The 14,943-nt window shown below is 29.7% G+C and overlaps 1 protein-coding gene across 5 annotated transcripts in view; it reads left to right on the top strand.

Annotated features, from left to right (window-relative positions):
- LOC107443458 (multiple C2 domain and transmembrane region protein) overlaps window positions 1-14,943 on the top strand; it is a 178,720-nt gene that overhangs the window by 94,766 nt on the left and 69,011 nt on the right. For all 5 annotated transcript variants that reach the window (XM_043038837.2, XM_071177743.1, XM_043038838.2 and 2 more), the window contains exon 2: window positions 3,807-4,104. In XM_043038837.2, coding sequence (XP_042894771.1) covers window positions 3,807-4,104 — 298 coding nt within the window. The remainder of the gene's footprint in view (window positions 1-3,806; window positions 4,105-14,943) is intronic.

Genomic DNA, 14,943 nt, shown 5'->3' with positions numbered 1-14,943 from the left:
CATATTTATCAAAAATCTAAAAACAAAAAAAATGGTATCATCGTAAAATTACTTTTCAAACATACTGATTGCAGTGTTGTATTAGTATGAAAATGCCAGAAAAAAGAGTCGATTACATTTATAGAATAGCACCATGTACATTTTTGTATCATTTTGTATGTATTTTGCACCATGTATCAAAATTCGCAAACCGCACCTTATATTTTACAAGTTTTGAGGCATTGAGGCTGCTAGTACTTTTTACCGTAAAATTCATTTTTATCGGAACATGTTACGGAACAAAAAAATCTCATATACCTTAAATTTTACAGTAATAATAACTGTAAAATCACTGAACCACTCTAACTAAATAAATATTACTATAAAATGAATTTTACAGATGATGCCCACAAACTGGCGACAGTTTATACTGTAATTTAATCTGAAATTCTTTACAGTGAATGTGCATTTTGTCAAACTATAAAAAAAAAAAAAAATAAATAAATAAAAAAAATTAAAAAAAAATGTTGTTGTTTTTTTGAAATGGTGGTGTTACTTTTGGATTTTACTAATTCTCGCTGCTCATTAATTTAAACAAAAAATAAGATTAAAAAAAGTATTGCGAATAATTTTAAATAAAATGCAAGCTATAAGAAATTTATCGTTTATCTGGTTTTAATTTTTTTTTCTTCGAAATTTTCCCAAATCGATTTCATATCGATTCGCCGTTCACTCACTGATCCTATTTAAAAATATTTCCGCTATTTAAATTCCATCCGCTATTTTACTCAAACTATTTCTTTACTCGAAATGAGACATAATAATAAGTGTTCTATCTCAACTGGCTCAAAAAGGAAACCATTTAAATTTCCGTTTTCAAAATTCCTTACTTTTGTTTCTGAGTTAGGGGGCATTTTATGTCGTTCTTAAATGCTGGAAATAATCGATTAACGCTCGCGTGGTTTCCAATTTCTGTGGTAATGAGTTTTTGAAGAAATCGTTTTCTTTACCTTCCCAACAATTCAAACGATTTTCTTTATCTTTATTACAATATAGTGGCATCAACTATAATCCCACTGAAATCGAACAAAAAACGTGATTTAAATATACAATTGCTTTTAACAATGAAAACAGTACTTTAACGAAGGTTTTATGAAGATATTTTAAAGATTTGATTATATTTTATTCGTTTTTGATTCAGATGAGGAAAATTGATGTTATTTTATTTGGAGAAAACCTTAATACTGTATTGTAATAAAGATAAATAAAATGAGCGATGTCATAAAAAGCGATATCTAGTTTTTGTAAAGTTGACTTTACTTCTTTGGATATTTGTTTAATTTCAAATGTAGCTTATTATTTGTATTGAGCCTTTTTATAAGTTAAATATATGTAGTTTTAGTTACATAGTTATGGATTGTAATAAGTTTATTCCTTTTTTATTATTATTTAAGAGGGATCTGCAACACAATAATACCAAAAATATTGAGATTTTTTTGTAATTTAAAAAAAGTAATTGTATTAGTTTTTCTTATTTCAAATTGGTGAAAAAACTATGATTGCGGGTTTGGTAAAATTTTATCTCATTTTTTCATCCCGTTGAACTTCAGATACTTCTTTTACGTGATGATTTTTTTTCTTCCATTTTTCAATTTAAAAATAATAATTTTTATCAAAAATTAAAAAAGATTACTTGGTGATGTTTGGAAAATGCACAATCTACTGAATTTTTTATTAGTTAAAAAATAATACACCATCATAAAAAAAAAGTCTATGCATTTTTTAAAAACTGCATTTAAATTCATAATTAACTAAGTGTTTCCAGAAAACATTTTTAAAAATCCCTTTAAAAGTTTATTATAAATTTAACTATATTAATTAAATATTAATTTTTTGATTGATTGAAATATGATTAAAATAGCAAAAAACAAACTCAAATCAGTAATATTAATAAAATTCTTGCAATAAAATTCTTTTTATAAATATTTCTTGATATCAAATTCTATACAAAGTAATGCTTGCACTTGCGTTATTGACGTGCTCTGAAATTTAAATGAGACACATTTTATTTAATAATTATTACCGTGATAATAATTTTGTTAATAATTGATTAGTTACATATATTCAATGCATTTGAATTAATTTAATTACTGTACCAGTTTAGATTATTTTATGAAAACCATGTCTCAAGAATGGATGAAGTACTCTAAGTGACGTTTTGGTGAATTAGAGTAAATAAATTCTTTTAGTGAATTAGAATGCTTATTTGAGTGGTTAGAATTCTTATAGTTAATTAGAGTAATTACATTAAAGCCATTTAAACGTTCATACGATGAAAATAAAAATAAAGATGATGCCTTACCATTCTTTTGTATTCATAAGCTATGTACTTTTGTTAGAAATTTCTCGGAAAAAATTATTAAATAAGAATTTATTAAATTGTTATTTTTGAATATTCAAACAAAAAACAGTCAAATAACCATAAATAAGATGTTATTCAAACTGTTAACTGTGATAAATATAATTTTTTAACTGTTTTCACTTATTGCGGTTAAACAATCAGACTTTTATTGCACCAAATAGGTCCACCTGATGAAGCCACATATTTTCTTGCAGCTTGGTACATAGTATAGCCGAACGAGCTAATATGTCAATCTCATGACCGGCGGAACAGGGGTTCGAGTTCCAGAGTTACCACCCCATCATTTCCTCCATTCCTTTCAAGACATGAAGAATTTCCAATGTGCTGCACCTCCCCATTTATGACTCTGAACTATTAGAATACGATACTCTCATTCACGTATAGATCTCAGAACCGTAAAAGCTTCTGAACTATGTCCAGTTAAATTCCTTTTTTACGGTTTTGAAAACAGGCTAGTTGTAAATGGTTTAGAAAACTGTATAGCTTTGTATTTATGGTTTCTTAACCAAACTAATTGTAAATGGTTTCAAAACCGTAAAGGCAAAAAATGTTCCTTACCGTAAACTTTACTGTTAATTAAACTGCTGTTGGTTATTTTACCATAATTTTAAAATGAAAGTTCTAACAATATAGAACAATGGAAGGTCGTTATAATTCTGGACACAGGATTTTTTTTGTTGCTTTAGTGCATATAGCACTAAGTATACCCTATCTCAGCGTTTCCCAAAGTGTAGTACGTACCCCCAGGGGTACGGGAACAATTTAGCGGGGGTACGCGTTCTTATGCAAAATATCTTGCAACAAACGAAAATTTCAAAAATTTTCATTTGAAAACAAAGCTAGCCATGAAAATTTACAACTACGTATTTTTCTATTGGCTATTTTTTGCAGAGTTAACAGTTAATAATTAGTGGTGTCAACAGTCAGTTGTGATTTTTAACTTTTGTGCAATTTTTTTTCAGTAAAAAATGTATTCATTTTTTTATTAGTAGTACGCAGCGTTACGAAAAATTTAGAAAGGGTACACAAAAGTCATAAGTTTGGGAAACACTGCCCTATCTCATAGCACAAAGTATGTCCTATCTACGGTTACACATTGTCTTTTTATAACCAAATCTATTTGAAATCTTAGTAAATAAATAAAACTCTATATTTTTATCTACCGCGGTCTGAAAATTTTAACTTCTCGGCAAAATAAATTTGTCCCTGAGAAATCTTTCCACTGAGAATTGTTTTTCTTCTGCAATATGTCATGCAGAGTCTTCATCTACTTTAATATATTAGTTCATTAATATATTTGATCATGAATATATTCAGTCATTAACATATTAGTTCTTTAATATATTAGGTTTTTCTATATATTATATCGTTAATATATATTTAAAATATTTTGTTCTGTTGATAGGTGGCTCAGATCGCAGTCCTCCGGATGACGGAGTGAAAAAGAGAAGAAAGTTCCTCCGTCCAAAAGCTAAAAGTCAAACGGACTTGAGTCACCGAGCTTCAGAGGACGGGGACGAGGACGACCCATCTTCTCTACCACCTTCTCCTCAACCTCCTTCCACGGAACCGCCATCACCCTATAGGAAGATCCTCGGGTTCAAATCGGGCAAAAAAATCCACACAGTCATCTCAACCCTGAGAAAATTAACTCCCCACAAATTCCGCCACCATAGATCCAAAAATTATGCCTCTTCCTCTGGGTGAGTAGCCATTATATTTATTTAGCTAAAGTTAAAACTGTTTATATTATTTAAATTCCAGGGGGAATTTTCTTATATTTTTATAACCGTCGTTGAACAGCCGACCCAAATTTGGGTTTACGACTACCAATGTTTAACTCCGTAGTCTTGTAATTTTGAATCCAATTCAGAAGACAAGACAACTCCTGAATCAAGTATAGGGAAGTGGAGGACTTTTTGATAGAACCAACGCGCATTTGCGTTATATATTGAGGAAGACCACGAGAACCTCTCACGGTTAACCTGACCACAAGGGGACCCATGATCAATCTATCACTGAGGATTGTTTACGTCAGCACTGTGGTCGGTGCAAGCCGGATACGGAATTCGTATCGATCAGCCGTCACTGGGATTCGAACTCGATTCACCTCATTGGAAGACGAACGCTCTATCCCCTATGTAAGTGTTTCCCAAAGTGAGGTACGCGTACCCCCAGGGGTACGGGAACAGTTTAGTGGGGGTACGCGATCTTATGTGAAATACCTCGCAACAAACGAAAATTTCAAAAAAATTTGTTTAAAAGCAAAGCTAGACATGAAAATTTACTATTATGTATTTTTCTATTGGCTATTTTTTGCAGTCAACAGCCAGTTGTGATTTTTAACTTTTGTGCAATTTTTTTATAGTAAAAAATGCATTCATTTTTTTATTAGCGGTTCACAGCGTTACGAAAAATTTAGGAAGGGTACACAAAAGTCATAAGTTTGGGAAACACTGTCCTATGTCATCGCGGCTCCCAGTTAGAAACAATAATTATCTGGGATATAATTATATAATTATCTGGAATCAGCCTTTTTTTTTCTTTTTTTTTTACATGTTCACCCTTGGATTTGGCGATAAAACGATTCCAACCACCCTAAACAAAGTTAATAAACGAGAAACCTGTTAACTTCATTAATTATTAACTTTTGTTCGTAGTAAAACTAAATCCTTGCAACAAAAATAAAGGTGATACTGTCCTTTATAAAAAACTAAACAAGAAAATTGATAACTCCTCTCCAAAAATAAACGGGAAACTTAATAACTCTAACAATTCCTAAACTTTTATTTATAATGAAGCTAATTTTTTTATTTTAAAAATAATGAATGTTATACAATCATCAAAACTAAACATTTTCGAATAACAAAGTATATAATGGCTTCTTCCTTTGCAATCAAACTCAACCGTTAGAGGGGTGTCGACGGAAGGGAGTATGTTAAGGAATTTTTTATCATCTATATTTAATTCTTGCGTATCAGTATCGCTCAGCGACAGTAAAATATGAAGTCCTCTCTCAGTCAGAAAGATAGAGATTTAGCTGGCGATATTAGAAAATAAAAATGAGTTTTTTCTCGTAAAAGTATACCAATTTCATTGGATATCTGCAAGTGACGTCATCTTAGGTAAATCGTGGCATTTGTCGATTGAGAAGCCAATCAAGTTTCACACTTACGCGTGATGTCACTTACTGGAATCCAATTAAATCCATTTAATCTCCATCTCGCTGCCGTGAAAATGACGGAGTGGGTTTTCGCTCGCTATTTCTCCTCCTAGCTCCATGTATTTCTCGCTCCCTTGATATTGACGGGCTGGAGTGTTCAATAGTAGTGCGCCAATAAGAATAAAACTAATTCATTTCTTTTGCGCGAAAAACATTTTATTTCTCTTTTTACACACCATATAGCAGTACCAGGATATTTTTAAGGTAATTGTAAATAGTTAGTTTATTTTAAACTAGAGACTAGCACTAATCAAATACGTGTATTTGGCAAAATAGACACTTTTATGACCGTTTTCTTGAAAATTGACCGATCGTTAAGGGGTTAAATCACACGGTTCGACTTCTTCTCAAATTAAAAGTATCTAATTCTAAAATCAGAACTTTTAGAATGACAACTTAATACTTATACATTTGCCTGCTTTTTAAATTTTAAAAAATTACACTGGGAATTTTTTTTTTATTGCACCTATACAAATACTTAATCTTGCCTGATTATAGGAATATCAAATCTGAAATTAGTTTTGGTCTTAAGGCTATAGATTTTTTAAATTACTTTGAGGTTCATATTTTGTTGAAACTTATAAGTTTAAAAACGTTATATATAAAAAGGATGTAGCATACATGTTGCAACAAACTTTCTATTAGAGTTAAAAAACATCATCAATATTAAAATTGCTTAGGAATTCATGCTTGGAAATGTTGTACGCTGCTAGGCGTGCTTCCCTATTTCAGAAGTGCACGAAAAAATAGTTTGTGATAGAAAAGAGCCTCTAGCGGCGTATATTGTCATTTCCAGGCATTGTCCTAACTCTCTAAGAAGTTTGTCGTAACATCTATGCTACAACCTGTCATATATAACATTTTTAAACTTGTACAGTTTGACAAAAATGCACTAAAACTGTCATTGTTTAAAAAAATTTCGCTTGGAGAGAGAAACTGATTGCAGAGTATCTATTTGAAATCAGCGATACTAAAGTATATAAGATCCGTCAAAAAAAATCTCATGCAACAGAAAACAAAAAAAAAGCAATTGTTCCCTTCTGTAATCTTTTATTTGTTTAAAAATCATCATTTTTTTTTTTTTACTCTATAATTTTTCGGTTTCATTCTGTTTCTGGGAATTATGACTATTATTGACTACCAAACTATTATTGACACTGGTGATGTTTAATTAATTATGTTAATAGGGTAGTAATATACTAATATTCATTCCGTGGTCATAAAATTATTATAGCCTTCGGAAATGGAGTAGAACAGAATTTTCCAATCGATTTCTATCAGCTCTAACAAAAATAAAAGTAAATTAGAAAAATTCTAAAACTTAGGAAATATATCACATTACCGAATAGCCTATTCAGAATTAATAACCACATAATTTTGAGAAAAATCTATTTTTCGCTAAGTGCTAACTTCTCCTCTTGTCTTATATATTTCGCATTTTTTAATGTAATATGCATATTAAATATATACTTTTCGCTAAGTGCTAACTTCTCCTCTTGTTTCATATATTTCACAACTTTTTTGAAATATAATATGCATATTAAATATATACTTTTCCCTGAGTGCTAACTTCTCCTTTTGTCTTATATATTTCACAACTTTTTTGAATATAATATGCATATTAAAAAGTTCATTATTAACAAAAAAAAAATCGAAAACTTGAACTGAATTTAAACCAGGTTGATCAGAGAAAAAGTGTTCAAAAAATTATAGCTTTTAGATTTTTTTGTATACCTTGTAAAATTCATTCTTCAATTTAATAGTATCACATTTTTTAAACGAGCTTTTTTCACAAGTTTGTTGTCTTCAATGTTTTGAAAACCTTCTCTTTAATAATATTTCATTTCCCACAGTTGCAGTTTAAATCTTGAAAGATAAAATTCTTGTCTGAAATCTCTCTTGATATTCCATGACTGAGAAAAAATGCGTCGAAATTAAATAAAGAAGATACAAGAAAAAGTGTCAGAAAATCTAATACAGACATAAACTAATCCATCAGATATACTCAAAACATCAAAATTGAATTGAGGTTTAAAAATTTTGGCTGAGAAATTCAATTTATAATGCCAAAACTGGGTTATATGTTTTGAAATACTTTGGGAGATATTAGATGGAAAGGTATCAAAACGTTTTATGTGTTTTTTATTGATTGTTTTTACAGAAAAAAAAAATTTAAAAGCTTTTTTTTAGTTTAAATTGAAAAACTGGGATTACATTTAATACTAAAACATATATTTTATAAACATAAATACATAAAATAATCTAAAATGCAGTTTTCATTCACTGACGTAATACACACACACAAAAGTACCAGCACTCAGGGTGTCTGTACTTTTTACTGGATAATTAATTTTTGCCGAAACATATAACAGAACAAAAATCTGATATATCGTAATAATTACCATAAAATCACTGAATCACTCTAATTAAGTAAGTATTATTATAAAAATTAAGGTATAACTTCTTATGGTAAAAACGGATTTTACGGTAAAATAGATTTTACGGATAATACTCCTAAAGAACTTCATACCGTAATTTGATCCGAAATTTTTTGCAGTGCACTTGGAAACAATATATAACTTTTAATCTATATATTAATTGTTTTTTCTCCTAATTTCTAATTGGAGTTGTAAAACAAATAGCTCAATTGTAGCGTGGGTATCTCGATCCTGATTGATTGTTGAAATGTGGCATTTGTTTACATTAGCAATTATTCTTTCCATTCTATTTCGAATAAGTCAAGTCCATCAAGTATCAATTCTCTTAAGTGGCGCATTCTATATTCTTACACAAAAATTGCATTTCCTGCAATATATATATTTTTACTTAACACAAAGGCTGGCATAAATTCACGTAGAACATAAACAAACTAATTATGCGTCTATCAAGAGGTACCTCGTGATTGAATCAAGTTAGCATGTCTTATATACCAGTGAAAATGTGTTTATTAATCGTAGTGGTAGATACGCCACAATACTCCCCCACCAGAATTTTATCAGGGATAGAATTCGATGAACGGATACCACTAGTTGCTGTATTTGTGAAAGACCGGGAGAGCTGGATTAAGGTCACCGAGTTTTTTAATGCTGAATGTGAGAGGTGTATTAACTTCACGGTCGTAGTCGCTCCTGTGTTGCCTTTAGCAGTCGAGTGTATGCAGGCTGACGTTGTGTATGATCGAGACGAGACTGAGTTGCAACAGCGTGAGGAGGTGGATAATGTCGTAGTCACAAGTAGCAAGTCAACTATTCAATGTGGACCATCCATCGAAGTAGGCGTTACCAGATCGAAGTGAACGTCACTGCGTGTTCAAATCACGTCCAGGTCACCAATGTGGGGGGCGGAGTTAACGATCATGCCAACCTTCATCTATCAAAAGATACCTCGTGATTGAATCAAGTTAGCATGTCTTATATAACAGTGAATTGATGTTTAATAATCGTAGTGGTAGTTACGCCACATATGCATCGAGATTGCTAGGTACGCAAAACAAAAATATATCACTGTTGCAATAAAATACCTAAACAAATAATAAATCTAATTTAAGCAAAAGATGGAGACGAGATAGAATTATATTTCAACAAAATCGATCTGTGATATGGCGCTGTATTTGATTGATTTCACGTTAATTAATATTCAAACTTATTGGAGAAACTTAGCTCAATTTTAACACACCGTTTTGCTTATAAGCAACCAGCTAGAGCTGTCGTCATAGGTCACATGTGTGGGTATCTGTGATCTTCTTCGTATTATTATTGAAATGCAAGCACCCAACTCTAACAAAAGGACGCTCATGTAACTAGAAACAGAGTTTAGAAATCAGTTAGAATATACACCAAAGAGCCATTACATTATGACCACCCTGCTAATAACATGTAGGACCACCTTTAGCCCTCATTACTGCTAGCACCCTCCGTGGCATTGATTCCAAAAGGTGCTGATAGGTAGTCTGAGGCATCTGGTACAAAGCGCTCACCAACTGGTCCTGCAATTCCCTCACATTGCGAGGGGGTAGCAAGGCAGCACGAATTTGGTTTTCCAAGTAGGATCGCAAATGCTCTATTGGATTAAGGTCAGGTGAGTTTGGAGGCCAAGACATGACTTGAAAGTCACTGGAATGTTCCTCGAACCAATCCATGACGATTCGACCCTTATGACATGGTGCATTATCCTGTTGGTAAACACCATCCCCCGCAGGAAAAACTGTTGCCATGAATGGGTGATCCTGGTTTGCAACTATCTTCAAGTAGCTTACAGACGTCAGGGATTGTTCTATGAGGATTATGGGTCCTAATGTACCCCATTAAAACATTGTTCCCGGACGAGAAACCATGAAAACCTGGGCGAGCGCATTGTTATAGATGGAGTGTGGTGGTCATAATGTAATGGCTTTTCTGTGTATATCAAATTCACTTTCATAAACTTTTGCTTAGATTGTATTTCAGCCGAGCCCAAAGCTAAAGTAAATATTGTTACAGCTTAAAATCTTCTAATTGAATAACTAAATTTGGCTTATAATCTTATGTGAACTAATAATAATAAAATAACTAACATTATGTGAAATAATAGTAATAAAATAAATTCCATTACATTAAAAGAAAAATTTTTACTTTTGTCAACTGCACCTAGATACTTTTATCAAACTTGGAAAATTGCGAAGTTTTGTGTACGTTCGCCAGAAATAAATTTTTTATTTTAATGCTGCTAAGAAAAGTATTGTTGCTAAAATATAATAATATTAAATATATTTTTTTAAAGAAAAATAATAAGATTGAAAGTGAAAAAACTAACATGATAAGGAAAAAGAAAAAGTTAAATTTTTTTGGTGTAACGATTATAAACACATACTAATTTCTTTTGAAAAAAATTATAACGTGATACATTTTTCAAATCCCAACCATCTTTATTCACTCGATTTTTTTTATTAAAAAATATCTCGGAAATTTCTTTAGTTTTTATTTACAGAGCAAAGACACTTTTCTAAATTAAACATACCAACTGAAATTCATTTTTCTAGAAACTAATGACCAACGCGTTGATATTCTTCGCTTAAAATATTTAAAATGAATGATAACAAAGGTCACAATGGTCATTTTTTAAAAAAAAAGTTAATAACGTGATATATTTTTCAAATCCCAACTACCCTTTTATTCTATCAATTTTTTTGAATTTAAAAATATTTGAAGAATTTCTTTATTTTTTGTTATCAAAGTAAAGACTCTTTACAAAATTAAACAGTAACAAATGAAGTGCATTTTTCTAAAAACCAATAACGCGTGCACTGATATTCTTTTCCTGAAATACTTGAAGTAAATGGTAACAAACTAGTTAATTTCGTTGTTGTGATTTTTAAATAAAATTCTTGTTGATTTTTTTTCTTTAGGGTTTCTAAAATATTTTCTTAATGCATTTTTGTAATTTGTTTTTATCTAAATCTTGATTAATTGCATAAAAATGCTATTAACCATTATTTGATTCTCCTTCACATTCTTGAACATTCTGTTCGGGTTCTTTTTTTTAAAAAAATATGCTTTAAGTTCATTTGTGTTTTTTATACTTTATAAATCAAAATGTTCATTAGCAACGCTTTTGAATTCTTTTGCATTTTTTTTTCGTAAAAGTTTAAATGATTTTTTCTTTAATTAAAAACTAAGGAGAAGGTAATTGGGGGGAGACTCAGTTCTGTGCTTTTATGGAAAATAAACAGAAATCCTTTAAAATATATTTATTAAGAAATGAGTTATCATATGTTTATTGTAAAAAAATAAAATGATTTAAAATGGCGATCATCAGAACACAAGCATTTTGTATCTTAACCATTAAATTGAAAAATAATTTTTAAAAATAGGCGAAAGTGTCTTTAAAAAACTACAAAGGAAATATTTTAAGCCAGAGAATCCCAACCTTTCAACTGTCAAATTAGCGAAAAGGTTGCTTTTGAATAGCTGTTAATTCTACAGAAAAAACAGCAAGTCTGTTGCTCTTTAAAAGTGATGAACTGTAAAAAACTTTTAAAAAAATATGACCATTAGTTACACTTGTTCTTTAAAAGTTGCACCCAAATTGCGGTATAAAATACTGACACTTTGGGTGCATCTTCCACAAAATCCATTTTCACTATAAAATATTTTGCCAAAATTTTTACTGAAATATTTATTTAGTTACAGTGATTCAGTCATTTTACCTCAAATTACTATAAAAATTGCCGTAAATCAAATCTTATGTTCCGTAACAAGTTTTGATTAAAATGGACTTCACGGTAAAAAGTACTGCCATCCTCAGTGCCGGTACTTTTTACCGTAATTTGATCCGGAGTTTTTCATAGTGTTCCATTTAGCGAAAAACTATTGTTTTCTTAGATAAAGAAATTAATTGACAAATCATTAATTACTTCTGCCGTGCATTTACATCAGCATGTTCTAAGAAATTTTGGTCGTAAATTAAATTCTTTTATGATTTAATTATGTTATTTAATTATGGCTATTTTTCTATAATTCTAATGACTATTATTTTACTCTAATTCTTGTATAACTATTTGTATTTTATCTTTCTTTTCCATTTATTTACCTTTCATGTTTTATCTTCTTGCTGTGAATCATCTTTGTTATTAAAACTCTAGTATCGTGTTTTATCTTTGGGAATTCTATGAATTTCTAATTCTTTCTATTTTTAAGCTATGTTTAAAATTAATGTTTTGAAGAAAATTTTCATTCGTACTTACTAAAAACGCAAAAATGCCTGATTAATCAAAAAAAATTCTATTATTTAATCTAAGGTGCTATGTATCTAAGGAGTTTTTGTATCTAAGGAGCTATGTACACTAATAAGAAACTTTTGGAAAAAATGGTGTAATAACAATTTATTTTTTATGGTTAATTTACTATATTCAAACAAAACAGTCAAATAATCATAAATGAGATAGTGTTCAAACTGTTAACCGTGAGAAAAACCATTTACTAATTGCTTTCACCTAATGCGGTTAAACAACCGGAATTTTATCACTCCAACTTGGCCCACCAAAGTAAGCTATTTAGTTTCTTGCAGATGGGTACGTATTACAGACAAGAAGGATAATTTGTCTATTTGATGACCGATACAATGAGAGTTCGAGTCCTAACGCTGACACCTCATTATTTCTTCCATTCCCTTCAACACACGAAGAGTTTCCAGTTTCCTGCAATCCACAATTTGTGGTCCTGGACTATTACAATGCTCATTCACGCATAGATGGTATCACCATGAATCTGCTTAGCACAAATAATCTAGTACTCTCCATCTCTTACGATCGGTGAAACTACTAGACATACTAACTAAACTACATTCCACCGTTTATCTAATAAAACATAATTCAACTGCAACCAAACTCCAATGCCCATTACCTAATGAAAAGCCTAGCTCCGATGTCCAGTTAAATGTCTTTTCAGGATTTTGAAACCATGCTAGTTGTAAATGGTTAAAAAAAACTGTATAGATTTGTATTCATATTTTTTTAACCATACTAGTTGCCAATGGTTTAAAAACTGTAAAGGAAAAAAATGTTTAAAAAAAGTTTCAAACCGTTAACTTTACTGTGAATTGGATGGATAGACTGCTGCTGGTTATTTACCGTATTTTTAGAATGAAAACTATAACTGTGTAGCTAAAGAGCTCTTTTTAGATGAAATGCCGCTCCTATTAAAGTTACTATAAACTAATTTTACCGGAATGAATTTTATCTATATTTCTATGAATTTCTTTCAATTTTTCATTTCATTTTACTAGTTTAAAAATACATAAGATAAACCACTTCTAAGAATAAAAATAAGTATCTTTCTTCTCTCTAATATTTTATGATCCATTAAATTTATATTTCCTGAAAGCCGAAAAATGCTCTTAGACTAAACAAGTAAATAACTTCGGTTTTTGATACATTTTATTCACCATAACTAAAAGTATTTTCTTGCTCTTGAAAATAAAAACAAAAATCCATTTATCTTATATACCTGAAATAATAGAAATCTTTTATAGGAAGTTTGAAAAATATTCCATTGTATTTATAGTAAATCTATAAACCCAAAAGTTTCCATTTTATGCTTAACGTTTAAATATTCAATGATTCTTACATGAGTTTTAGTTACAATACATTTACAATTTAGTTTCAAATATCAGACACATTTAGTTTCAAATATCAGACACATTTAGTTTCAAATATCAGACACATTTAGTTTCAAATATCAGACACATTTAGTTTCAAATATCAGAAAGATTATTTGGCACTTATGTTTCTCAGTAAAACAAAAAGATGTTTAGAAAAATTTAATGTTACAATTTTCAGTTTTCAGTAATTTATAATTCATCACAACATGTTTAAGCATTAATTTATGTACCGAAAGAAAATAGTTATTGTTTTAAAAAAACATATGTTTTAAGTTAACCATACAAACAATTTTCATTCTTATCCACATTAACACGATGGATGCTGTAAAAGTAAAAATAAAATGCAATATATATATCTTGGATACTAAAGCCATACTGTTGTCATCATATTTTGACTAATGATGTATGTAATACATCACTATAATGTATCTGGTGCATCTTTTTTTCGTTATCATATGTATTCTGATAAGAATGTCAACAAGTAATGAAGATGTATAACCAGAAGAAACTAGGACATAGATTTCATTGTGACTTTTACACATGAATTTTTCATTCTAGGTATGAATTGTTTTTCATGTGGTGTCAATAAAATTCATGTGGTGTGGTACCTATAAAATTTAATTGTCATCCGCCTGCGCTATATGCCCCAATATTTTTTATTGTTTGATTAATGAATGTTTGCTTAATGATTGACATTGAAATATTGAATTATAACAATTAGCTGTTAATGATAAAATTTTGATTGATATTTAAATATTGAATTACATCAATTAGCTGTTAATGATAAAATTTTGATTGATATTGAAATATTGAATTATAACAATTAGCTGTTAATGATAAAATTTTGATTGAAATTGAAATATTGAATTATAACAATTAGCTGTTAATGATAAAATTTTGATTGATATTGAAATATTCAATTATAACAATTAGCTGTTAATGGTTAAAATTTTTGTCATAAAAATAAACTCTTGAAAGTAATTCAGCCTTAAGTTATACGTATCTACTTTTTTCAATGTTTGTTCAGTAATAGATATTGAAATATCGTATTATTACAATTAACTGTTAATCATGAAATTTTTATCATAAAAATAAACTCTTGAAAGCTACTTAGTACTAAATTATACATATATAATTGTTTATGTCTGGTTCATGATTGATATTAAACTATTGAATTATAATA

This window comes from Parasteatoda tepidariorum, chromosome 2 (assembly GCF_043381705.1).
Source record: "Parasteatoda tepidariorum isolate YZ-2023 chromosome 2, CAS_Ptep_4.0, whole genome shotgun sequence".
Lineage (NCBI taxonomy): Eukaryota > Metazoa > Arthropoda > Arachnida > Araneae > Theridiidae > Parasteatoda > Parasteatoda tepidariorum.
Note: the sequence above shows the minus strand (reverse complement) of the source record. Positions and strands in the feature narration are given on the sequence as shown.